Source organism: Coregonus clupeaformis, unplaced genomic scaffold (genome assembly GCF_020615455.1).
Source record: "Coregonus clupeaformis isolate EN_2021a unplaced genomic scaffold, ASM2061545v1 scaf1044, whole genome shotgun sequence".
Lineage (NCBI taxonomy): Eukaryota > Metazoa > Chordata > Actinopteri > Salmoniformes > Salmonidae > Coregonus > Coregonus clupeaformis.
Genome location: NW_025534498.1, coordinates 158,715 through 185,457, shown reverse-complemented (window position 1 = coordinate 185,457; position 26,743 = coordinate 158,715). Strand labels below are relative to the sequence as shown.

Below are 26,743 nucleotides of genomic sequence, written 5' to 3'. Positions count from 1 at the left end.
TTTCCTGTACGTCCAACCGGCCTCACAACCGCAGACTACGTGTATGTGGGCGAGCGATTTGCTGATGTCAATGTTGTGAACAGAGTGCCCTGTGGTGGTGGGGTTATGTTATGGGCAGGCATAAGCTACGGACAACGAACACAATTGATGGCAATTTGAATGCACAGAGGGCTCCTGAGTGGCACAGCGGTCTAAGGCACTGCATCTCAGTGCTTGAGGCGTCACTACAGACCCCCTGGTTCGATTCCAGGCTTTATCACAACCGGCCGTGATTGGAGTCCCATAGGGCGGCGCGCGTCCGGGTTTGGCCGGTGTAGGCCGTCATTGTAAATAAGAATTTGTTCTTAACTGACTTGCCTAGTTAAATAAAGGTAAAGAAAGAAGGGGTCAACTAAACATTCACCCCCCTTCAGACTTCCACATTTTATTGTTACAACCTGGAATTAAAATGGATTTAATTTTTTTAAATTGTCAACAATCTACTCAATACTCTGTCAAAGTGGAAGATTTTTTTTATAAATTTAAAAATTAGATAACTAAAATATACAGTAATCATTGCATAAGTATTCAGCCCCTTTGTTTAGTCAAGCATAAATTAGTTCAGAAGTAAAAATGTCGCTTGACAAATCACAAGTTACAAGGGGATTACATTCTTTTTTTATGACTAACCCTTCCTCTGTCCCCAATACATACAACATATATGTAAGGTCCCCTCAGTCAAGTATTGAATTTCGAAAGCCTCGTAAAGAAGGGCAGTGATTTGGTAGATGGGTAAAAATAACAAATCAGATATTGAATATCTCTTTAAGCATGGTCAAGTTAATAATTATGCTGTGGATTATGTATAAACCCACCCAGACACATCAAATATAGTCATCCTTCTGAACTGAGTTGCAGGACAGGAATAAATGCTCAGGGATGTTACCATGAGGCCATTGGTGATTTTAAAACTCATTGGTGAGTTTAATGGCTGAGATGGGAGAATTGAGGATGGATCAACACTGTAGTAACTCCACAATATTGACCTAAATGACAGAATGAAAAGAAGAATACAAATATTCCAAAACATGCATCTTATATGCAACAAGGCACTAACGTAATACTGTAAAAAAAAAAACACAGGAAAGGAATACATTTTTTGGCCTAAATGCAAAGCCTTATGTTTGGTGCAAATACAACACATGACTGAGTAACTGCCTCCTTATATTCAAGCATGGTGGTGGCTGCATCATGGTATGGATATGCTTGACATCAGCAAAGACTGGGGGTTTTCAGGATTAAAAGAAACAGGATGGAGCTAAGCACAGGCAAAATCCTAGAGGAAAACCTGCTTCAGTCTGACACTCGGAGAGGAATTCACCTTTCAGCAGGACAATAACCCAAAACACAAAGCCAAATCTACACATAAGTTGCTTACCAAGAAGACAGTGAACGTTCCTGAGTGGCGAAGTTACAGTTTTGACTTAAATCTGCTTGAAAATCTAGGGGAAGATTTGTAAATTGCTGTCTAGCCATGATCCCCAACACCATGACAGAGGTTGAATAATTTTAAGAAGAATAATGGGCAAATATTGCACAATAGCCGACAGGTGTGCAAAGCTCTCATGAGACTTACCCAAGAAGACTCACAGCTGTAATCACTACCAAAGGTGTTTCTAACGAGTATTTACTCATGGGGGGTGAATACTTATGTAATCAAGGCATATTAGTGTTTTAATTTTAATTAATCTTTAAACGATGTTAGAATTTTTCTTCCACTTTGACAGAGTATTTTGAATAAATTGTTGACAAAAAATACAATTAAATCAATTGAAATTCCAGGTTGTAACACAATAAAATGGAGAAGTCTAAGGGGGGTGAATACTTATGCAAGGCACTGTATTCTAATAAGACAGATCTATGCAAGAACAAGGACAGTTTAATATATATATATGAAAAATGTATGCACTCACTAACTGTAAGTCGCTCTGGATAAGAGCGTCTGCTAAATGACAAAAAAAAAAATATATATATATATATGTACACCTTACTGAGGTGATGTAGATAGAATAAAGTCATTATTTTCTACTCTATTCTTGCAATCACACTGTTCTTTCTAAACAAGTCTGCTCTTATCTTGAAATATATTGATCATAGGAGATTTGATGTAATATAATAAGCAGCACCGTAATTCAAAGAACAGTACATACATTTTTCATTTAACCACACCTTTTGAGCTATGACGCCAACCAATAAGATCCTTTCTCTTCAATTTAAACGGAAGTGGACAGTAATGATGGGAAGTTCGGCTCTTTTCTGAGAGCCGGCTCTTTTGACTCGGCTCCCAAAGAAGAGCCGGCTCTTTCGACTCCCGAACGGCTCTTTATTTAGGATCTTTTGTAGCCTATATTTTACCTTAACTTTGAAAAAAAATCATGGTTTATGTGTTGAAAACCCTTTTGCTTTCAGTGTTTTTATGAGAGACCTTATAATGCCTAATTCTGTGCATTTATTCTGTGACAAAACCACTCTTACATTTGTTTATTTCAATTAAACTTTTTTATTGCACAAATTAACAATAAACTTCAAACAAATCCACAGAACAGAATCAAAACCAGAACCAAACTCCAGCAAACAGCATTAGTCCTCAGGGCAGGTTGGCATTCAGGAAGATCAGATGCCTCAGCTTGGATGGGCTGATAGGCCTGATACGATTTCGCCTCTCCGTGAGTATCTGCCCTGTTTTGGAGAAGATTCTCTCAGAAGGAACTGATGTGGCAACAATACATAGTCTCCCCTCCATCACATCAGTTGCAGTAGGAGAGGTTATACTTGCACGCATGGGGATGGCAGTAGACGTTACAGCAGCTGTTGTTCTGGTATGAGACACACCAGGATCAGTAGATGGTGAGCTGGCTTGCCCTCTCTCCTCTAACTGCACTGTAGGATGGACAGTTCTTGTATGTCTATGCAGGTTTGTGGTGGAACCTGCTCTTATAGTGACCTTCGTTTTGCAGTGAAGGCACTCTGCTTTCTTGTTCCCAATATCTTTAAACTGCAGCCAGATGCTGCTTCGCTTTCTAGTGTCACTCATAGTTAAACGACACGACAATGCAAGACGCACACACGCTCCTCAGTCCGCTCTGTCTCTCTCTTCACTTGCAGTGGAGTCAAGTGGTGTGTCTGCCCCGCCCCCTCTCTGTTTACACATCCTTAATTCTCACGTGAATGCCGCATGCTGGTCGCCATGCTGGCCAATCATAACAGACCTCTGTGAAAGTGAAACCTAAGCAGCGAATGGGCAAAAAACTGGGAGCCGGCTCTCACTCGATGCGAGCCGGCTCTTCTGATTCACTACAAAGAGCCGGCTCTCAGAGCCGATGCTTGTGCGCATGACCCATCACTAGTGGACAGTGACCATGAACAATTTCCACGTTAGTGTTTTTGTCGTTATTTAGACGTTTATTAACACCATGTAACTCAAAATAGGATTAATTTAACTGCACAGCATCACATTCTTTCCCAAGGCAGTGTTTAATTCGCGTTGGAGACAGGACTTGTTTGATATACGCTATCTACTGTTAGCTAGCTAACAATGGCTAACTGTATGGTTTTTCACACTCAAATAGCCTCCATCATGGAGGTGCTAGCGAATGCAGCCGTGGCAGAGATCTGTAAACTCGTAGACGACGACTATGCAGTGTTTCGTTTGGAAATAACTCAAAGCCTGAAAGAAAACAGCTCATTGCGGAGGAAACTACAGCTACAGGAACTGAAGGTGGCACGGGAGCGCGCACAGAGGACAACGCAAGAGCGCGTTCTCGCCAGTCGTCCCAGTGACGTCAACATCCTCGACCGATACAGAGGAATGGCAAGAGGTACATTTTGCCAGTAGTGGAAAAAGTACCAAATTGTCAAATTCTAACCAGATTCTTAATTTACTGCATTTCCTATTATTTACTAATTGAAAACAATATGATGCATGGAACATAATCAATCAATCTATAAATAGTATATCAATAAGTTATTCAAAGTGTTACCTTACATCCTTGCCAATTCTAGACAGTGACAAAAGTGTACAATATAGCATTGAGCATTGACAGTAGCTAACCTAACCATGTCTTTTCCCCCAATCCGTCTCTGGTGAAGGACAGCTCACTGGAGGCCACAGGAGCTTTGTGAAGCCAGTGGGACACAATACATGGAGAGATGACCAACCAATCACTGTTGATGAGGGAAGTGGAACCTCAACCCAGCACGTTATTGTGATAGAGGTTAGTGTAATAGTATTACATCAAAATTACAGTACATCAAATGTGGCCAGTTTATTTCAGAAAGGCTCCCCTCAGCTATTCACTTGCTTACATGTACATCCTCATTTATTTACCATAGGGGAGCTTGTGAGACTTGAAAAAGAAAAGGAGAGCCGCACACTCTTGGAGCTCAGATCCAATCATTTTATAAAAACGTTTTGACAGACAAGCTCTCTTCATCAGGGTATAATGACAAACACTGCGGGTCACTAGTTTATATAGAGTTTGAAAGGACACGCACAGGTGTCTGTAATCATGGCCGGCTGTGGCTTGATTTTATTGGTTAATTTACAGATATAAATTGAACATATAAAAAAGCATGACTTTATTACATATGATCATAGATATACACTACATGGCCAAAGGTATGTGGACACCTGCTTGTCAGACATCTCATTCCAAAATCATGGGCATTAATATGGAGTTGGTTCCCCCTTTGCTGCTATAACAGCCTCCACTTTTCTGGGAAGGCTTTCCACTAGATGTTGGAACATTGCTGCGGGTACTTGCTTCCATTCAGCCACAAGAGCATTAGTGAGGTTGGGGACTGATGTTGGACGATTAGACCTGGCTCACAGTCGGCGTTCCAGTTAATCCCAAAGGTGTTCGATGGGGTTGAGGTCAGGGATCTGTGCAGGCCAGTCGAGTTCTTCCACACCGATCTTGACAAACCATTTCTGTATGGACCTCGCTTTGTGCATGGGGGCATTGTCATGCTGAAACAGGAAAGGGCCTTCCCCAAACTGTTGCCAAAGTTGGAAGCACAGAATCATCTAGAATGTAATTGTATGCTGTAGCGTTAAGATTTCCCTTCACTGGAACTAAGGGGCCTAGCCCGAACCATGAAAAACAGCCCCAGACCATTACTTTGCAGTTGGCACTATGCATTCGGGCAGGTAGCGTTCTCCTGGCATCCGCCAAACCCAGATTAGTCGGACTGCCAGATGGTAAAGCGTGATTCATCACTCCAGAGAACGCATTTCCACTGCTCCAGAGTCCAATGGCGGCGAGCTTTAGCCGACGCTTGGCATTGTGATCTTAGGATTGTGTGCAGCTACTCTGCCATGGAAACCCATTTCATGAAGCTCCCGACGAACAGTTATTGTGCCGACGTTGCTTCCAGCGGCAGTTTGGAACTCAGTAGTGAGTGTTGCAACCGAGGACAGGCAATTTTTACGCGCAACAGCACTCGCCGTTCCCGTTCTGTGAGCTTGTATGGCCTACCACTTTGCGGCCGAGCCATTGTTGCTCCTAGATGTTTCCACTTCACAATAACAGCACTTAGTTACCCATACGTAAAAATGTATGCACACATGACTGTAAGTCGCTTTGGATAAAAGCGTCTGGTAAATGGCATATTATTATTATTATTATAACTCATGCACCGGTAATAACCTCCTCTCTTCTTGTGTCAGTCTGCAGATGCAGAGGCTGGAGGTCCTGGGGTCAAGCAGGAGAGGTCTGAAGGAGAGGAGGACCCACGACGCAGCAGAGACATCCAGACTGGAGTGACTGTAGCGTCCCATGTAGCCACAGAGGTCCCCACCACCACCTCCACCACCACAGCGCCGCCCAGGACCCGACGTAGCATCACGGAGGTCAGTGGAAAGCCGAACGCATTCCTCAAGTCAGAGACAGACACGGAGACTTTAACTGTAACACACAGGCTCTTACACACAGGATCTGACCACAGATCAGACCCAGAGAGACTAGGGCTGGGGAGACTGGGCTGTCCTTCTGCTCCCGGGTCAGAGTATTTACCGATATTTTACAAGACCCAGAGGACGGTTAATTCCCTTGGAGAGGGTGATGGTGACACGGTAGACACTAGCGTTGATGATCCGTGTTGTTCTTACGCTACAGAGATGGACCCTGGCAACATATCCTTTGGTTTAGAGACACAGACTGATCCGTCTAGAGGGGACTGGAAGCAGTACAGTAGTAGTGTATACTCTGAAGGGTGCCTAGATAAGAAAGGAGAGGTTCTAGTCATAGACGAAGTGACTGTGAAACTGGAGGGCAACGTTCCTCTGACATTGACTGCAGACAAGACTCACTTAGGAGACGGACACTCACAAGGTAGAGAATTCTTAGACTACAGGGAAAGCTTAGAGACAAATCCAAATGTTGCGACCCAGTCCCCTTTACACATTCTCAGGGATTGCAACCCAGTGTCCACGTCGATGGGGCCTTCCGATTCACACAATCAAGTATTGAACTCAAAGGACCAAAGGGCCAAGGGGAGGGGAGGGGGAGCAACATCAGGCAATAGTAAAGAGAAACGGTTCCTCTGCATGTTCTGTAACAAAGGCTTCAGCTGCCTCCAGAACGTAGAGACCCACCAGAGGGTCCACACAGGGGTGAAACCATTCAGCTGTACCCAGTGTCACATGCGCTTCGCCCAGGCTGGCAACCTGAAGATCCACCAGAGGGTCCACACAGGGGTGAAACCCTTCAGCTGTACCCAGTGTCATATGCACTTCTCCCATTCGTCTAGCCTGAAGAGGCACCAGAGGATCCACGCAGGCGAGAAATCCTACAGCTGCCCGTAGTGTGAGAAGAGGTTCTCCCACCAGTACCCAATGAAAATGCACCTGAAGGTCCACAAGGGAGAAAGGCCGTTCGCCTGTATGCACTGTGGGAAGAAATTCTCAGAGAGGAGCTACCTCAGGATACACCAGCTGAAAAACCATTCACTCTATAACATAGAAAGTAACCATTCCACTCTATAGCTTCTGACATTTAGATCAAACCCTGCATTAAAGTCAGATAGATTTTCATTATTGTCAGAAGAAAAGATCCACAGATGCATTTGGAATAACATGAGTAACAGATTTCAGTGTTGAATATTCCTGGGTAGAATATTGCATCCAGACGTGTGCTATATAAGGCATATATAAGCCGAAAAAGTATGTTACATATTGTGTTTGTACTGTGTAGGCTATATGATGTTCACAAATGCCTATTTAATTACTTCAATTCAACTACAGTGCCTTCAGAAAGTATTCACACCCCTTGACTTTTTTAACATTTTGTTGTGTTAGACTGAATTTAAAATGGATAAAATTGAGATTTTGTGTCACTGGCCTACACACAATACTCCATAATGTCAAAATGGAATTAAGTTTTTAGAATTTTTAACAAATTAATTTAAAATGAAAAGCTGAAATGTCTTGATTCAATACGTATTCAACCCCTTTCTTATGGCAAGCCTAAATACGTACAGGAGTAAAACTTTTCTTAACAAGTGACATAAGTTGCATAGACTCACTCTGTGTGCAATAATAGTGTTTAAAATGATAATTTGAATACCTCTTCTCTGTTCCCTATACAATTATCTGTAAGTTCCCTCAATCGAGCAATGCATTTCAAACGCCGATTCAACCACAAAGACCAGGGAGGTTGTCCAATGCCTCGCAAAGAAGGTCACCTATTGGTAAATAAAAAATAAAATAAAAAAAGTAGACATTGAATATCCCTTTGAGCATGAGGAAGTTATTAATTACACTTTGGATGGTGTATCAATACACCCAGTCACTGCAGGCGTCCTTCCTAACGCAGTTGCCGGAGAGGAAGGAAACCGCTCAGGGATTTCACCATGAGGCCAATGGTGACTTGAATACATTTATAGTTTAATTGCTGTGATAGGAGAACACGAAGGATGGATCAACAACATTGGAGTTACTCCACAATACTAACCTAAATGACACAGTAAAAAGAAGAAAGCCTGTACAAAATACAAATATTCGAAAACATGCATCCTGTTTGCAGTAATGCACTAAATTAAACTGCCAATTTTTATAAAAACGTTATGTCCTGTATACAAAGCGTTATATTTGGGGCTAATCCATCAACATCATGAATACCTACCACTCTTCATATTTTCAAGCATGGTGGTGGCTGCATGATGTTATGGGCATGCTTGTAAACCTGTTTCAGTCTGCTTTCCAACAGACACTGGGAGACAAATTCACCTTTCAGCAGGACAATAACCTAAAACACAAGGCCAAATATACACTGGAGTTGCTTACCAAGACGACATCGAATGTTCCTGAGTGGCCTAGTTACATTTACATTACATTACATTACATTTTAGTCATTTAGCAGACGCTCTTATCCAGAGCGACTTACAGGAGCAATTAGGGTTAAGTGCCTTGCTTAAGGGCACATCGACAGATTTTTCACCTAGTCTGCTCGGGGATTAGAACCAGCGACCTTTCGGTTACTGGCACAACGCTCTTACCCACTAAGCTACCTGCCGCCCCAGGTAGCTTACCCACTGTACCTGCCGCCGTTACAGTTTTGACTTAAATCTATGGCAAGACTTGAAAATGCCTGTCTAGCAATTAAGTGTTAATGCCCTCGAAGCCGGTGTTTGGAGGATATATTGGCACGTGTGTTCGCAAACCGTGCCAATATATCCTCTAAAAACCGGCTTTGAGGGAATTATCAGTTTTATACAACGGGATTACCATATTCAAATAATGATTTACATACTCATTAAAAATGTTATTTTCACGAATTTATTCATACTATTTCATCTTTCCACAATATATAGTCCCGACACAAATCTAGGGTTGCTACCCAAGCCGGCTGGTCGTTCGTTCTATCGATTTGGTTGCCAGAGTCGCGACCCAGTCGTTAAGACTTTTTGTTCTGTATCTATGGACTGGCTGGCAACGTTCTCATCCCTTGCTTGCTAGCTAGCCAACTACGGCTAAGTTACAGTCACGTCAGCCAGAATAACAACAAAGTAGGTGCATTTGCTGTTTTTTTGTGACATTTATTTGGATACATCCATAACAATGAGCTAATGATGCGCAATTTCACCTGGCATAGAAAATGTGCTGTCTCGTCAGGACACTTGTTCAGAGGAGCTAGCCAACAACACAGCTAACACAATCACTTCAAACTGAAGCTGGAAAGACTGCAAACTAGCTGCACTTCGTTTCGTTTGACCTGTTTTCTCTTGACATTTCTTTGTATATATCTATAAAAATGATGCTGATTCATGATTTCAACTGGCTGAGTAAAGCTAGCTGCCTGCCTGCCTGTCGGTCTCATCCTGACCCCTACACGTTCATTACTATGGGACAGCTGGAGATCGAATTTCAATACTGAAACAATGTTGCAATTATCAGAGAGACAGACAGCAAGGTTTATACAAATCTCCACTATTGAAAACCTATTGCTAGTCTAAACGAAATGGGAGATAATGTCTAGATGCTTTTTACAGTGGAGATCAAGTTTATAAATTGTCTGGCTGGGCTGATGAGACAGTGGATTGCTCAGCGAGATGGAACAGAGTAAATAGGCATTTCAACGTCATAGTTTTAGCCGGTGGTACCTTGTGGAATAGACACTGTCTGGAATGCGGTTTTAACCAATCAGCATCCAGGATTAGACCCACCCGTTGTATAATGATCAACAACCAACTTGACAGAGCTTGAATACATTTTTTAAGAATAATGTGGAAGTATTGTACAGTCCAGGTGTGCAAAGCTCTTAGACTTACTCAGAAAGACTCACAGCTGTAATGATTTTAACATGTATTGACTCAGGGATGTGAATACTTATGTAAATTAGATCTGTATTTCATTTTCAATAAGTTAGCAAACATTTCTAAAAACATGTTTTCACTTTGTCATTATGGGGTATAGTGTTGTCACGATACCAGAATTTTGACTTCGATACCGATACCAGGTTTAGTGTCACACTACTCTATACTGTCACGATACTTGATACAAAAACAATACCACAAAAAAAGGCGTATTTTCCAAAGTCACAGAATGGCACTTGATCCAGACAGATGAACTAAGATACTGCTCTGTTCAATGGTTGGGCATCTTTTGAGTTCAATATCATTCCATTTTAACATTTTTATGTCAATTTTTTTAGAGACAGCCATGTATGCATTAATTAAATCAATTATATTCAAATTGACTTTGTTTTTACCACTCTAACTACAGAACAACATAATGGTAATCATTTATTTGAATGGTAAATCTGTATTGATACACTGGGTAAATCAAGATGTAGCCTAGGTCTATTTACGATACAGGTGAATACATATACAATAGGAGTGTATGCATGCATTGAGTAATTGAGCTTGTTTTAGCTGATTTCATGGGGCTACGGACAACAAAAAATCCCTTCCAGTTAGGACTTATTTAATTGGCAACTGCTAAAATAACATTATTTTATTGTACTGATTAACAACATTTGGATAGAAGAAGCAATCTCTTCTTTTATAAAATTGTGCACTGTCTCTAAGAAATTGTCATTCGCAATGCAGAATGTGGCTGTGGAATTTGAGTTTGTGGCTGTGGAATCGAGTGGAAACCAGATGGGAGGCGAAGGAAGGAAGACAAAGTTAATTTGTTTTTGTTGGCGAGGGAGACTAAGTGAATTAATAACGTTTTTGGTGATGATCATCTTTGAAATCAGCATAGAACTAGGGTGGTGAATTCAGCTGTAAGCTAGCAAGGAAAGTTAGCCTAATTAAAGCTGGAAGCTACCTTGTCTAAACATCAGATTGTTACCATGGTTACTCCATGGCTTATCAGTCAGAATGTTGAATAAAATGATATTTACTTACTTTACTGGTTGTAGATGCTGTTGGTCCTTTTGGCGGTGCTGGTAGGCTCGGCCACTTGTATTTTCAATCTCTTAACCTGATGCACAATATGTCAACAATAGCTGAATGTAACCGAACATAGTCCACCGACGCACCTTTTCCTCGCAATCAGCTGTGGTTCGGTTAGGCTCGGCCATATTGTGCAAGTGTTTGTCATGTGCAAATTGCATCTTTATTGAAAATAAAAACCGGAAATACCAACCATAGACCAGCGTACTGAAAGTCGAGCTAATAACTCTTCCCTGTGGATATTTTGTCTCAGATTACCTCCTACATAGGGACAAAATCAGGTAAAGTAAGTTAAATAAATGATATACGTTTATTCAACATTCTGACTTTTGTGATGGTACTGTTCAGGAATGCTGAACCTACATGTTAGAAACGAGTGTGTAAGTATTGCATTGTAAAAGTGTTCTAGCCTGTATGGACATTGTTTTGCAAACAGTAATTTAGAGTTTCAACATTTCTACATGCAGTGTTGCATTATTCAAGTGTGTTAACTTCTGTGCAGCATAAGTGTAGGAGGCTATAATGTGCTATAATGAGGCTGTGCTGACTTGATTCTCTCAATCACGTGAGACACATTTGACAGAAGTAACGGACGTAACAAATTGTAGTGCCGAACAGTTTCTTTTTTTGTGTGTGTCAAGAAAGTACTGAGGTTTCGGTATACCATGCAACACTAATGGGGTATTGTGTATAGATGGGTGAGAAAAAAATCAATTGAATCCATTTTGAATTCAGGCTGTAACACAACAACATGTGGAATAAGTCAAGGGGTGTGAATACTTTCTGAAGGCACTGTATGTGTGGTTTTCATATGGTGTATTTAAAACGTGTTTATGTTTAATAAAACACAAGATGGAACTTTGCGTTCTTGGATTTTCATTGAGACTCTCTTTAGAATACATCACATCTGATCTCATCCTACTCTGCATACACCCACAGCGCTTTATAAGCAATTGTGATCTGTAGCGAGGGGTGGTGTAAACAGAGGATGAGTCAGCTTTTTAAGTTGCAAAAATCAAAATCATGTATTTAATGCTCACAGAATTGCACTCGGCCGGTTCAAGAAAACCAAAGATCCTTTCGATAATCACCTAATTAAATAGTATCTTTAAGCTTGGTTTTGGCTCGCGGCTACAGGAATCTCTCATGCCAGTTCTTCCTCATTTAAGCCGTTCTTTGTCTTTGTCTCTCAATGTCCTCTTCTGTCCTTTTATCCTTTTGTACTTCTATATTTCTCCTTATTTCTTTGTCAGTTCCCCCCCCCCGTCTTTTATACAGGTTACAAACTGAGATTAGGAGCACTCCCTTTAAGAGTGTGCTCCTAATCTCAGCTCGTTACCTGTATAAAAGACACCTGGGAGCCAGAAATCTTTCTGATTGAGAGGGGGTCTGTAGGGGGTCTGTACTCCTGAGTGGCGCAGTGGTCTAAGGCACTGCATCGCAGTGCTAACTGTGCTACTAGAGATCCTGGTTCGAATCCAGGCTCTGTCGCAGCCGGCCGCGACCGGGAGACTCATGGGCGGCGCACAATTGGCCCAGCGTCGTCCAGGGTAGGGGAGGGAATGGCCGGCAGGGATGTAGCTCAGTTGATAGAGCATGGCGTTTGCAACGCCAGGGTTGTGGGTTCGTTTCCCATGGGGGGCCAGTATAAAAAAATAAAATAATGTATTCACTAACTGTAAGTCGCTCTGGATAAGAGCGTCTGCTAAATGACTAAAATGTAATGTAAATGTAATGTAAATGGGTCAAATACTTATTTCCCTCATTAAAATGCAAATCTATTTATAACATTTTTGACATGTGTTTTTCAGGATTTTTTATTTTTGTTTGTTATTCTGTCTCTCACTGTTCAAATAAACCTACCATTAAATTTATAGACTGATAATTTCTTTGTCAGTGGGCAAATGTACAAAATCAGCAGGGGAACAAATACTTTTTTCCCTCACTGTATGTCTGTGTAATCTGTATCACCTGTCTCTTCCAGGAGGAGGAGGGTCCGGAGGTGCTGCTGGTGAAGGTGGAGGGGTGTGAGGAGGGTTTGGGGAACCCTGTGGTGACCATGATCATGGAGGACAACCAGACTACACCTCCTCCTGGACCCAAAGAGGCACCAGCGGAGCAGCACAGGACCACACACAGTCTCACTGAGGTGAGCCCACTGTGAACTACTGTCTGAATGGTATTAGTTCAGGGCCTGCATCCACAAAGCCTCTCAGAGTAGGAGTGCTGATCTACATTTTACATTTTAGTCATTTAGCAGACGCTCTTATCCAGAGCGACTTACAGTTAGAAGGATCAGTTTAGCTTTTTCCATCATAATGAATAGGACTATGTAGACAGGTGGGGACCTGGGCCCGTATCCACAAAGCGTCTCAGAGTAGAAAATTGGTCGTAAGTGCTGAGAATAGAAACATTCTACTCTTATGGGTAAAAATACAATCTATGCACGAAGTCAGATATTTAGGACACCTCATGAGCTGTCCTAACCCGTTAAGAGTTACCAGCAAGAGTCTTGATAATAGAAAAATGCAGCAAGTCGGTGGTTCCTGCGTCACATGCAATTGCTTTGTTCAATTAATGTTTTGATAATGCTTTATGATCAATCCATAAATAATCTAGATCTACATGCAACAGTATCTCTTGTGCCTTTGACAATGATGAGGCCTATTTCACATGATATGCCTAAATACTTATAACAAATAGGCTAATAAATAATTATTTCAATTTTTTAATTACCTACATTGTTATTTCAAGATATCCCTTTGGAGCGCAATATCACGTTGTTAAAGAAAGATGCCTAAATTGGGTCAGGTGATTGTGGAGGCCAGGTCATCTGATGCAGCATTCCATCACTCTCCTTCTTGGTCAAATAGCCCATACACAGCCTGGAGGTGTGTTGGCTAATTGTGCTGTTGAAAAACAAATGATATTCCCACTATGTGCAAACCAGATGGGATGGCATATCGCTGCAGAATGCTGTGGTAGCCATGCTGGTTAAGTGTGCCTTGAATTCTAAATAAATCCCTGACTGTGTCACCAGCAAAGCACCATCACACCTCCTCCTCCATGCTTCACGGTGGGAACCACACATGCGGAGATCATCCGTTCACCTACTCTGCTTCTCACAAAGTCACGGCGGTTGGAACCAAAAATCTCCAATTTGAACCAAAAATCTCCAATTTGGACTCCAGCCCAAAGGACAGATTTCCACCAGTTTAATGTCCATTGCTCGTGTTTCTTGGCCCAAGCAAGTCTGTTCTTATTGGTGTCTTTTAGTAGTGGTTTCTTTGCAGCAATTCGACCATGAAGGCCTGATTCACGCAGTCTCCTCTGAACAGTTGATGTTGAGATGTGTCTGTTACTTGAACTCTGTGAAGCATTTATTTGGCCTGCAATCTGGGGTGCAGTTAACTCGAATGAACTTATCCTCTGCAGCAGAGGTAACTCTGGGTCTTCCTTTGCTGTGGCGGTCCTCATGTGAGCCAGTTTCATAATAGCGCTTGATGGTTTTTGCGACTGCACTTGAAGAAACTTTCAAAGTTCTTGAAATTTTCCGGATTGACTGACCTTCATGTCGTAATGATGGACTGTCGTTTCTCTTTGCTTATTTGAGCTGTTCTTGCCATAATATGGACTTGGTCTTTTACCAAATAGGGCTATCTTCTGTATACCACCCCTAACTTGTCACAACTCAACTGATTGGCTCAAACGCATTATGAAGGAAAGAAATTCCACAAATTAACTTTTAACAAGGCACACCTGTTAATTTAAATGCATTCCAGGTGACTACCTCATAAAGCTGGTTGAGAGAATGCCAAGAGTGTGCAAAGCTGTCATCAAGGCAAAAGGTGGCTACTTTGAAGAATCTCAAATATATCAAGTATATTTTGATTTGTTTAACACTTTTTTGGTTACTACATGATTCCATATGTGTTATTTCATAGTTTTGATGTCTTCACTATTAGTGGTCCTCTGTAGCTCAGCTGGTAGAGCACGGCGCTTGTAACGCCAAGGTAGTGGGTTCGATCCCCGGGACCACCCATACACAAAAAAAAATAAAAAAAAATGTATGCACGCATGACTGTAAGTCGCTTTGGATAAAAGCGTCTGCTAAATGGCATATTATTATTATTATTATTATTATTCTACAATGTAGAAAATAGTAAAAATAAAGAAAAACCCGGGAATGAGTAGGTGTGTCCAAACTTTTGACTGGTACTGTAAATGTGTTTGATGAAAATGATAGACCTTTCAAATGTATGCAACATTGTTTGCAACATTATCAGCAAGTGACTTGAGGCCGACTGTGCCAAAGCGATTTAGGAGTTGTTAAACGAGTGTTGATATAACGGTAATATTGTCAGAATTCTGCTTTTAACAACCTTCAGAATTGGTTAGAAAAAGGTTATGCACGCCAACATATTAGCCGATAATTAAGAGAATTGATCATGTCAGGTGAAATTATACAGTATCAAACGTTTTACCATTGCAACATTAAGATGTACAGTCACATTCTACATGGTTGTCTGAAGCGTGCTATAGAGTTCACAGCTGGTGATGCCTCATTGTGATTGGTTATTCCCCATTATTTGCAACAATGTCAATGGGCCTCATCACTATCTTTCCATTGCAGTACCTCAAACTGTCATGATTACCAGTTTAGATAAACTTTTATGAGTTGACTTTACTCCTGGCTCAGTTTGTCTGGGTAGTGTCTTAACATCATCCTAAAACCTACTCTGAGCTGGGAGTATTTTTTGTCTTAAAAACTGGTTTTAGCAGGATTCCTAGGATATTTTCTGAGGTGCTTTGTGGATACGGGCCCAGGTCTTGATTAATTTTCTCCAAAGTGTGGGACCATGCCTTTGAATTATCAAACCATTTTTAAAGAGCGTCAAGTAATCAAATCAATTAACACGTTTGCATAGTATCAAATCAACTAACATGTTTGCATAGTACTCATAGCAATCCTTCATTGCCTAATCAGAAGATGCTCCATAGCAGGGTGCTCATATCAGATTTCTTGATCCAACATCCTCTCACTCTGTATCTCTTACAGTCAGTAGACATGGAGGATGGGAAGCCTGATCTGCTGCTAGTCAAAGAGGAGACAATAGAAGACGGACCAGAGAGCATTGGTCTGCTGAGTGGACTAAAGATGGGGGAGCAAGGTAAGGGAGAAATACATGTAGCATACATACAGTAATAGATCTTGAATGGAAATAGTGATGCGCCTGGCTATTATTCTTTCTTAATTTTCTTCATTGATAAAATGAAATCAATACCACTTATGTTTACATACAAAAACACAATGTATAACCTTGACCAGGTAATTGACTCAAAACATTTAGGAGTTCCTCTTCAGTTAGTCAACTTTGGTTCAACATACTATGGGGAGTTGAAGGATCTACAATCATGCCTGACAAGGCATTCCTTAAACTATTCCGCTCTTCACCTCGTGAACAGGATTCGAGCTACTAAAACAAACAATTGGGAAAAGAGACTGTCTTACATTGCGCCAACTAAACTGCCACATACTGGTAGAGCGTGCTCACCCCCTGGACGTTGTGTGCCGAAGTTTGTATTTGTTATCATAAGTTTCCTAATCACAAACAATGTTATTCTTCAGTTTGCTGGAGCAATGAGTAAGATGGCTAAGAAAGCGACCGAGACGACGATAGCTAAGCCGGCTCGGGTCGCGATCATTCCCCCAGTCATGCAGTTATAGTATTTCTCTGAAAGGTACTCACGATTTATGTGTAGTTTGTCTCGGCTTGGAACACGCTCAGACGGCCCTTGCTCAGAACAGTCCGTGTGCGCATTGCCACATACTGCATGCAAACTCCCTGGAAAGACATGTAGCATTATTGAGGAAGCTTGGAGTTAGCGATGGCGACTTTCCATTCCCGGATGCCGGCATCTCTGTTGGGAACGAGGTGCAGGAAGCGGAGAGGGACTTGGCTGATGTCGGAACAGGTGGAACTAGCCTCCCAGCAGGGAGATGGTGAGCCGGCTGGTTCGGTCTCCCACGGTGACATACAGGGCCCAGGTTCGGATGACGATTTGGTGTCTCTGTACAGCTCCGGGGGTTTCTCAGGTGACGAAGAGTACTTAGTTCCGGGACAGCCACCTCCTCACACTATGGGAGTAGAGGGGGAATCCCTGGGATCCAACGCATCGTTCATAGAACTGTGCCGCAGGGTGGCTATGCGTTTGGAGGTGAAGTGGGCATGTTTACACCCGCAGCAGAAGTCATCAAGATTCGGTGGGAAGTACCTGCCCCCTGTGGTTGCCACAGTCAAGCACCACCTACCCCTGTTACTGGATTTCGAAGAATTGACGACAACCTGGTCCAACCCGCATTCAGCTAAGCTGATGCTGCATGGGTGTGCCCCCTTCATGGATCTGGAGGGGATGGAGGGGACAGGGCGGGGCGGGTGCACACGCCTCCAGTCTATAGCAAGCTAGCTGGCTACCTCGCCCCGTTGGCTAACAAAGGTGTGGCTAATGCGAATCCTACGCGCCCTAACAAGCATTGTCGCTCAGCTGGATAAGGTGTATTGTGCAGAGGGGGTGGTTGCCTGATCCCCTCAGTAGTGAGTGCATACATTCTCTTACTTTTTCATACTGTTAAGTCTGACTTCATTCTGCACATGTTCCGGTGCATTGGTCTGGCCCTCGGGAAGAGCAGGGGAGCTACTGTGGTGGCACTGCGTCATCTTTGGCTGACGCTTTCGAAGGTGCCGCGATGAGCCTATTTCTCCTACGGCCAGAAAGAAAGGAGGAAGAGGCACTGAACGCTTTTCTTCCTTTGGGGTTGCCAGGCCGGGCCCAGCACCAGGTCGGACCTGCCTGATTCCCAGGCGCAACGGCAGTCTTCCTGGCACAAGTTCCGCCCCGCTTCCAGGAGCGAGGTGAGAGATGGTCCTGCTATGGAGCGGAGTAGGAGACTGCCCCCGCGCACTTAGCTCGGGGATGGGAGATGGCACGGGATCGGGTCCTCCCTTGCCAGCCGCCCCAAACACCCGTTGTGACAACAGTAACCCCAAGTGGCACGGCCAATCGGGGTACATCACGGATGGCCAAAGCCCTCGAGCCCAGAGTGGACCGGGCTTCAGGCAAACGTTTGCACCTAAACACATTGTTTCAACCCCATTGTTTGCGGGTTTCAAGAGTGTTGTATATTCCACATGTGAGTTCAATAAAACATGTCCCTCCTCCACATTCAGACACAAGTTTGTTGAGAGTGGTGAAGGGAAAAAAATACATTTCTCCCAGGCCACGACTGGGGTCGACATGCCCCCTCAAATGGCACTTTACAGGAGACTCGCTGCCTGCTCCAACCAATGGGCGCGCATGCGCTGTGTCGCCCTTGGTCATCCGAATAGTGACGTTGGGGTACAGGCTACAATTCGTTGTTCCCCTGGCCTCAGCGCCAATATTAAGGCAATACGAGTGGTTCCTCTGTCGGAAGCCCAGGACTGCTGGTACAGTCGGTGTTTCCTGGTTCCAAAATTCTCACAAACCAGCGGCTATTATGGTCTGTGTGTCCCGCGATTGAATGTTCTGTTGTATTTGCCTGAGTTGAGTACGGAAGCCGATTTCATATTGACCCTCCGCCGGGCACTGGCCCAGTGGAGGGATCCCTGGCTACTGTCGCAAGGGGTTCTCATGCGCCAGGTGTTGTCCCGCAAGGTGGTCACAGCATGAGTGGAGACTACAGGACCGACGTAGATCTTTACGCATCGTGAGAAAATGCTTAGTGTCGACTATCTCTCGATGAGGGACCCGAGTGCCCCGTTGGGACAGACGCTCTGGCACACCAGTGGCATCGGACCCTCCATTACATGTTTCCGCCAGTGGTTCTGATTCAGCCCACGTTGGTAAGGGTGCGCCGGGAGGGATCTGTTGTCCCAGGCACGCTTGGCCAGAGACTTGGTTCCTATGGGCCTGGCCCCTGAGAGGGCCAATCTGATATCTAGAGGTTTACCGCCGAATGTTATTGCTACCATTCAGTCTGCAAGGGCACCTTCCACGAGAGGTCTGAATGCGTATAAGTGGCAAGTGTTTGAGCTCTGATACCAAGATAGCGTAGCAGTGCGGTCGTGTTCTCTTGTGTGTCCATGTAAATAGCCTGTTTTAATTTTGATTTTTTTATTTTACGTATATATTTCCCTATCACACTTTTCATCCTTCTACTAAATATACTTTCCTGCAACCCACCTCACTCAATGTGGAACGGATTCTATTATTTACTCACCTTTATCTAGAATCTCCAGTTGAAACTAGCCAGCCAGCTAACTAGCGACCTAGCTACTTGCTATTAGCCACCGTTAGCAGTTTTCACCCAGAACATCGGATTTTCTGCCGGAATCACTGAATCACTGGACCTTTTAACTCTGGATAATCGCAACTAGCTAGCTGCAACGAAATGAACGTTGTTGTTGGCTAATCAGCCTTGAGCTAGCCTTGAGTCAAGCACATCTCCCGGCTATCTACCTCTCTGTCAACCGGACGGGACCTCCTAGAGTCGACACGGAGCCCTGCCGATCCATCACGACTGGTCTGCCGACGCAATCGTCTGTGGTTTCAACAGGCTTCCCGTTGCGACGACCACGAAGATCCATCTGCTAGCCCCGGCCCGCTAGCACACGCAAACTACAACCGTGCTTCCTGCTCGCTGTGCTGAAGCACCAATTTGAACTACTCTCGGATTCACATATTGTTGTTCACTGGACCTTATGATCACTCAGATGCACAGTTGATGCCTGCTGGACTGTTCCTTTACACGGTACCCTGTCCTGTTTATTCTGTTTAGCCTCAGCCCAAACTTTATCGCCATTACCAGTTGTTGTCTTAGCTCTCTCCTATAACACCTGTGATTGCTTTATGCCTCTCTCCCATGTCAATATGCTTTGCCTATTGCTGTTCCAGTTAGTTCTTATTATACAATTTCACTGTAGAACCCCAAGTCCCTCTCAAACTGCCTCAAATCGTTCCTTTGTTCCACCCCCCATACACGCCGAGACCGGCTCAATCGGTGCCTCCAGTGATGCTATCTCTTTCATTGTTACCCAACGCTTAGGTTTACCTCCACTGTACTCATATCCTTCCATATCCTTGTCTGTACATAATGCCCTGAATCTTTTCTACAACGTCCGGAAATCTGCCCCCTTTATTCTCTGTACCCAACGCACTAGAAGACCAGTTCTTAAAGCCTTTAGCCGTATCCTTATTCTAGTCCTCCTCTGTTCCTCTGGTGATGTAGAGGCTAACCCAGGCCCTGCAGCCCCTAGTATCACTCCTACTCCACAGGAGCTATCATTTGTTGACTTCTGTAACCGTAAAAGCCTTGGTTTTCTGCACGTTAACATCAGAAGTCTACTTCCTAAGTTTGAGTTATTCACTGCGTTAGCACACTCCGCCAACCTTGACGTTCTAGCGGTGTCTGAATCCTGGCTTAGGAAGGCCACCAAAAATTATGAAATTTCCTTCCCCAACTACAACATTTTCCGTCTAGATAGAACTGCCAAAGGGGGTGGAGTTGCAATCTACTGTAGAGATAGCCTGCAGAGCTCTATCATACTATCCAGGTCTGTGCCCAAACAGTTTGAGCTTCTATTTCTAAAAATCCACCTTTCCAGAAATAAGTCTCTCACTGTTGCAGCTTGCTACAGACCCCCCTCAGCCCCCAGCTGTGCCCTGGACACGATATGTGAATTGATTGCCCCCCATTTATCCTCAGAGTTCGTACTGCTTGGTGACCTAAATTGGGATATGCTTAACACCCCAGCCATCCTACAATCCAAACTAGATGCCCTCAATCTCACACAAATGATCAACGAACCCCAGGTACAACCCTAAATCCGTAAACATGGGTACCCTCATAGATATCATCCTGACTAACTTACCCTCTAAATACACCTCCGCCGTCTTCAACCAGGATCTCAGCGATCACTGCCTTATTGCCTGCGTCCGTAACGGGTCCGCGGTCAAACGACCACCCCTCATCACTGTCAAACGCTCCCTAAAACACTTTAGTGAGCAGGCCTTCCTAATTGACCTGGCCCAGGTATCCTGGATGGATATAGATCTCATTCCGTCAGTAGAGGATGGCTGGTTGTTCTTTAAAAGTAATTTCCTCTCAATCTTAAATAAACATGTCCCATTCAAAAAATACAGAACTAAGAACAGATATAGCCCCTGGTTCTCCTCAGACTTGACTGCCCTTGACCAGCACAAAAACATCCTGTGGCGTACTGCATTAGCATCAAATAGCCCCCGCGATATGCAACTTTTCAGGGAAGTCAAGAACCAATATACACAAGCAGTTAGGAAAGCAAAGGCTAACTTTTTCAAACAGAAATGTGCATCCTGTAGCACTAACTCCAAAAAGTTTTGGGACACTGTAAAGTCCATGGAGAATAAGAGCACCTCCTCCCAGCTGCCCACTGCACTGAGGCTAAGAAACACTATCACCACCGATAAATCTACAATAATCGAGAATTTCAACAAGCATTTTGCTACGGCTGGCCATGCTTTCCACCTGGCTACCACTACCCCGGCCACCAGCTCTGCACCCTCTGCTGCAACTTGCCCATGCCCCCCCCCGCTTCTCCTTCACACAAATTCAGACAGCTGATGTTCTGAAGAGCTGCAAAATCTGGACCCCTACAAATCATCTGGGCTAGACAATCTGGACCCTTTCTTTCTAAAATTAGCAGCCGAAATTGTCGCAACCCCTATTACTAGCCTGTTCAACCTCTCTTTCGTAACGTCTGAGATCCCCAGTGATTGGAAAGCTGCCGTGGTCATCCCCCTCTTCAAAGGGGGTGACACTCTAGATCCAAACTGTTACAGACCTATATCCATCCTGCCCAGCCTTTCGAAAGTTTTTGAAAGCCAAGTTAACAAACAGATCACCGACCATTTCGAATCCCACCGTACCTTCTATGCAATGCAATCCGGTTTCCGAGCTGGTCATGGGTGCACCTCAGCCACGCTTAAGGTCCTAAACGATATTATAACCGTGATCGATAATAGACAGTACTGTGCAGCCGTCTTCATCGACCTGGCCAAGGCTTTCGACTCTGTCAACCACCGCATTCTTATTGGCAGACTAAATAGCCTTGGTTTCTCAAATGACTGCCTCGCCTGGTTCACCAACTACTTCTCAGATAGAGTTCAATGTGTCAAATCGGAGGGCCTGTTGTCTGGACCTATGGCAGTCTCTATGGGGGTGCCACAGGGTTCAATTCTTGGGCCCACTCTTTTCTCCGTGTATATCAATGATGTCGCTCTTGCTGCTGGTGACTCTCAGATCCACCTCTACGCAGACGACACCATTTTGTATACATCTGGCCCTTCGTTGGACACTGTGTTAACAAACCTCCAAACGAGCTTCAATGCCATACAACACTCCTTCAGTAGCCTCCAACTGCTCTTAAACACTAGTAAAACTAAATGCATGCTCTTCAATCGAACGCTGCTGGCACCCGCCCACCCGACTAGAATCACTACTCTCGACAGGTCTGACCTAGAGTATGTGGACAACTACAAATACCTAGGTGTCTGGTTAGACTGTAAACTCTCCTTCCAGACTCACATTAAGAATCTCCAATCCAAAGTTAAATCTAGAATCGGTTTCCTATTTCGCAACAAAGCCTCCTTCGCTCATGCTGCCAAACATGCCCTTGTAAAACTGACTATCCTACCGATCCTTGACTTCAGCAATGTCATTTACAAAATAGCCTCCAACACTCTACTCAGCAAATTGGATGTAGTCTATCACAGTGCCATCCGTTTTGTCACCAAAGCCCCATATTCTACCCACCACTGTGACCTGTACGCTCCTGTTGGCTGGTCCTCACTACATGTTCGTCGCCAAACCCACTGGCTCCAGGCCATCTATAAATCACTGCTAGGCAAATCCCTGCCTTATCTTAGGTCACTGGTCACCATAGCAACACCCACCCGTAGTATGCGCTCCAGCAGGTATATCTCACTGGTCATCCCCAAAGTCAACACCTCCTTTGGCCGCCATTCCTTCCAGTTCTCTGCTGCCAATGACTGGAACAAATTACAAAAATCTCTGAAGCTGGAGAGACTTATGTCCCTCACTAACTTTAAGCATCAGTTGTCAGAGCACCTTACCGATCACTGCACCTGTACACAGCCCATCTGAAATTAGCCCACCCAACTACCTCATTCCCATATTGTTCTTTATTTTGCTCATTTGCACCCCAGTATCTCTATTTGCACATCATCTCTTGCACATATATCATTCCAGTGTTAATACTAATTGTAATTATTTTGCACTATAGCCTATTTATTGCCTTACCTCCATAACTTGCTACATTTGTACACACTGTATATATATTTTCTGTTGTATTTTTGACTTTATGTTTTGTTTTACCCCATATGTAACTCTGTGTTGTTGTTTTTATCGCACTGCTTTGCTTTATCTTGGCCAGGTCGCAGTTGTAAATGAGAACTTGTTCTCAACTGGCTTACCTGGTTAAATAAAGGTGAAATATAAAAATAAATAAAGGACTTGTTCCTTTTTAGTGCTTTGTGAGGGACATCCTTATGTTCCAACAGGAGGTTTTCGAGCAGGGGCGGCATTCTCCACGTTAAAAGTGTACATGGCCGCTTTCTCTGTGTGTCATGTGGGAATTGACGGAGCCTCACCGGGGGCCCACCCCCTGGTTGTGTATTTCCTGAAAGGTGTACATCGTCTCAGACCGGTCTCTAAACCTATTTTCCCACATGGGACTTGGCGCTGGTTTTGGAGGCAAAGGGTGCGGCCCTCTTTGAGATCCACCAACTCTTTTGGAGTTGGTGGATCTGAAGATCCTCTCCTACAAAAGGTCCCTGCTCATGGCTTTGGCCTCGGCTAAATGTGTTGGGGTCCTACACGTGTTATCCGTACCTCCTTCCTGTACTCAGTTCACCCCAGGGAACTCTAAGTTGATGTTGCGTCCAAATGCCACCTTCGCCCCAAAAGTCATGGCTATATATTTGTGCTGCGGCGAGTTAGGCATCACCACACACTTGTGATATTTTATTGCTTGGATGTCACTGCTCCCAGTGTAGCCCACAGTGCGCTTACGGCTGGGACAGGGGAAGTAACTAGGTAGTGCGCAGTGTGTGCAATACCCAGACTGCCCCATCTAGCGGGGGTCAGGTCTAGGTGGTCTGTCATGGGCTGTTTCATTTAGTATCCGTTGGGGTCGGCTTGGGGCGTGATTATATTTCCCCATAGTATGTTGTACCGAAGTTGACTGACTGAAAGGGAACGTTAAGACTATAACTATTGTTACCTGAAGGAGGGAAACGAGGTAGAACACCTGTTTGGCCCTGTGCCGCCCGTTCCAGGGCTCGGTGAAAAGCGTTATTAAATTGAAGTAATGAATCCGAGTCTCACGCTTATCACCTGTGAAAGGCGGGGCTTCCAGCGATGCACGGATTTCATTGACCTTGTCAGGCGGGATTGTAGATCTTTCAACCGAATCCCCATAGTATGTTGTACCTTATTTCCCTCCTTCAGGGAAAAGTAGTTATAGTCATAATGTTACGTTTTCTCTGCCATGTTTGTAAAGTCTATTTTGTAAACTCTTCCTGCAGGTGGTTGGCTGGAGGCTAACAGAGAAGACTGGGTGACCATCTTGGATTCCCAGAACGGTGCAGCCAATGACCTAGGGGACAACATCACTGAGCAGGCCAGGACTAGAGGCGACATAGTGGAGGTCAGTGGATGGGACAGCGTCCTCAACTCTGGGCTGGGAATCAACACTGTTAACCAGAAACAAACAGTCGAACATAAAACAACAACTGAACTCCATGATAACAGACTGGCTGAGATCAGGGCGAGGCGTAGAGTTGGTCTGCGCGGACGGGGAGGTGTCCATATGCAGCTAGAGAGAACAGACAATGATTCGGCTAGCGATTCTCCATCCTGCTCCTATAGTTGTGATTCAGAGAGACTGATGGCGCCTCAGGTTACCCCCCCAACAGGTGCTGCCTTCAGCCTGCCTTCTATAGGATCTATCAACTGGAACATGGACCCTGTGACAACACAGACACTCCCTGGCCTTCATCCTCCTCACAATCTCCTTATGTTAAACCAGACCTCAGACAATGCCAGTGCCTCAACACTAAATGGCTACACAAGCCCATTGACACATTACCGTAGTAGAGACGGAATCAGTAAAGGAGGCAGCGCCAAAGAGAAGCGCTTCCCGTGTTCGTTCTGTGGGAAAGCCTTCAGTTTCCCCCAACAGGTGGAGATCCACCAGAGGATACACACGGGGGAGAAACCGCACACGGGGGAGAAACAGTTCGGCTGCCACCTGTGCCGTGCTCGTTTTTCCCGATCGTCCCACCTGAAGAGGCACCAGAGGGTCCACACAGGGGAGAAACCCTACAGCTGCCCCCAGTGTGAGAAGAGATTCTCCCACCAGCACCAGCTAAAGATGCACCTGAAGATCCACACGGGAGAGAGGCCGTTCGCCTGTATACACTGCGAGAAGAGGTTCTCAGAGAGAAGCTACCTCAGGATACACCAGCAGAAAATGCACAGGGACCATGTATAGTAACATGTAATGTAGTACTAGGTAGGTTGTAGTTAATCCTGTTGGTTTTGGATATAGAGGGAACTGGGGAAAGAATGAGTATGATGAGGCAGAGTAGATGAAATGGTGATGGTTGGTGTGATGGTGTCTGTAAAAATGCTTCACTGATGATAAGTGACAACCTTGTCCTGTTGTTTGATGCTGGTGTTTTATAATGGAGGAAGTTATAGTGCCTTAATTCATGTTTACTTGGCAAACTAGTGAAGCTGTGTGTAATCTAATGTTGGACCTTTTCCAAAGTATTCTAAAATTAATTTTATCAAAGCGAGGGTATCAGATTTACAGAAAATGTAAAGTATTACCATAGTGAGAAGTTATTCTAATTGTCACGTATTGTTGTGCAATAAAATTACTTTACTTCACACTATGTGAGTGTATGACCATTTTGTTGAAATTAAAATTGACTTTGTGATGGAAAATGTTTTGTGTGTATGACTGCACAGAGGAAACCACACTATCACTGATAAGCAATTTGGCCAGAACATTGCTCTGGCAACTAGAAGGAGTGATACAATATCTCAGTTTCAAGGTTAGAAGCCTCGTATGGTATAAATCAGTCACATGCAGGAACCAACGCCTATGTGAATAATGTAAATCATGCTTATATGACTTGTTTGTGTAGCAGTATAAAGGGACTGAAAGGTAACGCCCCTTTTCAGAGTTTCATCAGGCTTGTATTGAGTTTGTGAACATCTCCGGCCGTGACAAAGATTGCTTCATTTACTTTGAATTTGAGTCCTTAGTGGTGAATTTCCACGACAACATCATGTTGACTGACTTGGTTATTTTTCTATCATTGCAGGGACTGAGTTTTCCTTATTTCAGTCGAACCAAAACATACTTAATTCTTCAATCAACACATGGATTCTTTTTATAATACACTCCAATGGCTCCATATTGTTCGGTACCTGAATCACAGTGTTAGAGATGGGCTGTGGTTAACATTTTATAATGTCATGTTTCTGTGTGTACAGTAAAGAGTTTCTTATATAAACCTTTATATTCTCTTCTGTACAATTTGTGTTTACAGTCTGCAGTCCATAAGGACCTGCTGATATCCGGTGTTGCTGGCAGGAGAGACTGGACCTCTAAAGCGGCTGGTCACAAACCCTGGCCCCAGATCAGGACCCTGGATCAGGAGCCGTCGCTGTTCCTACCTGAGTTGGAACCGG

General features: G+C 44.0%; 1 protein-coding gene across 1 annotated transcript; it reads left to right on the top strand.

The window, feature by feature from the left end:
• The first annotated feature begins 16,073 nt into the window (after positions 1 to 16,073).
• Positions 16,074 to 25,931, top strand: LOC121554696 (zinc finger protein 528-like). The gene is made up of 2 exons (XM_041868387.2): positions 16,074 to 16,109; positions 24,565 to 25,931. Exons 1-2 carry the CDS (start codon positions 16,097 to 16,099, stop codon positions 25,530 to 25,532), a joined length of 981 nt encoding a protein of 326 aa, XP_041724321.2. The 5' UTR covers positions 16,074 to 16,096; the 3' UTR covers positions 25,533 to 25,931.
• The last annotated feature ends 812 nt before the right edge of the window (positions 25,932 to 26,743 follow it).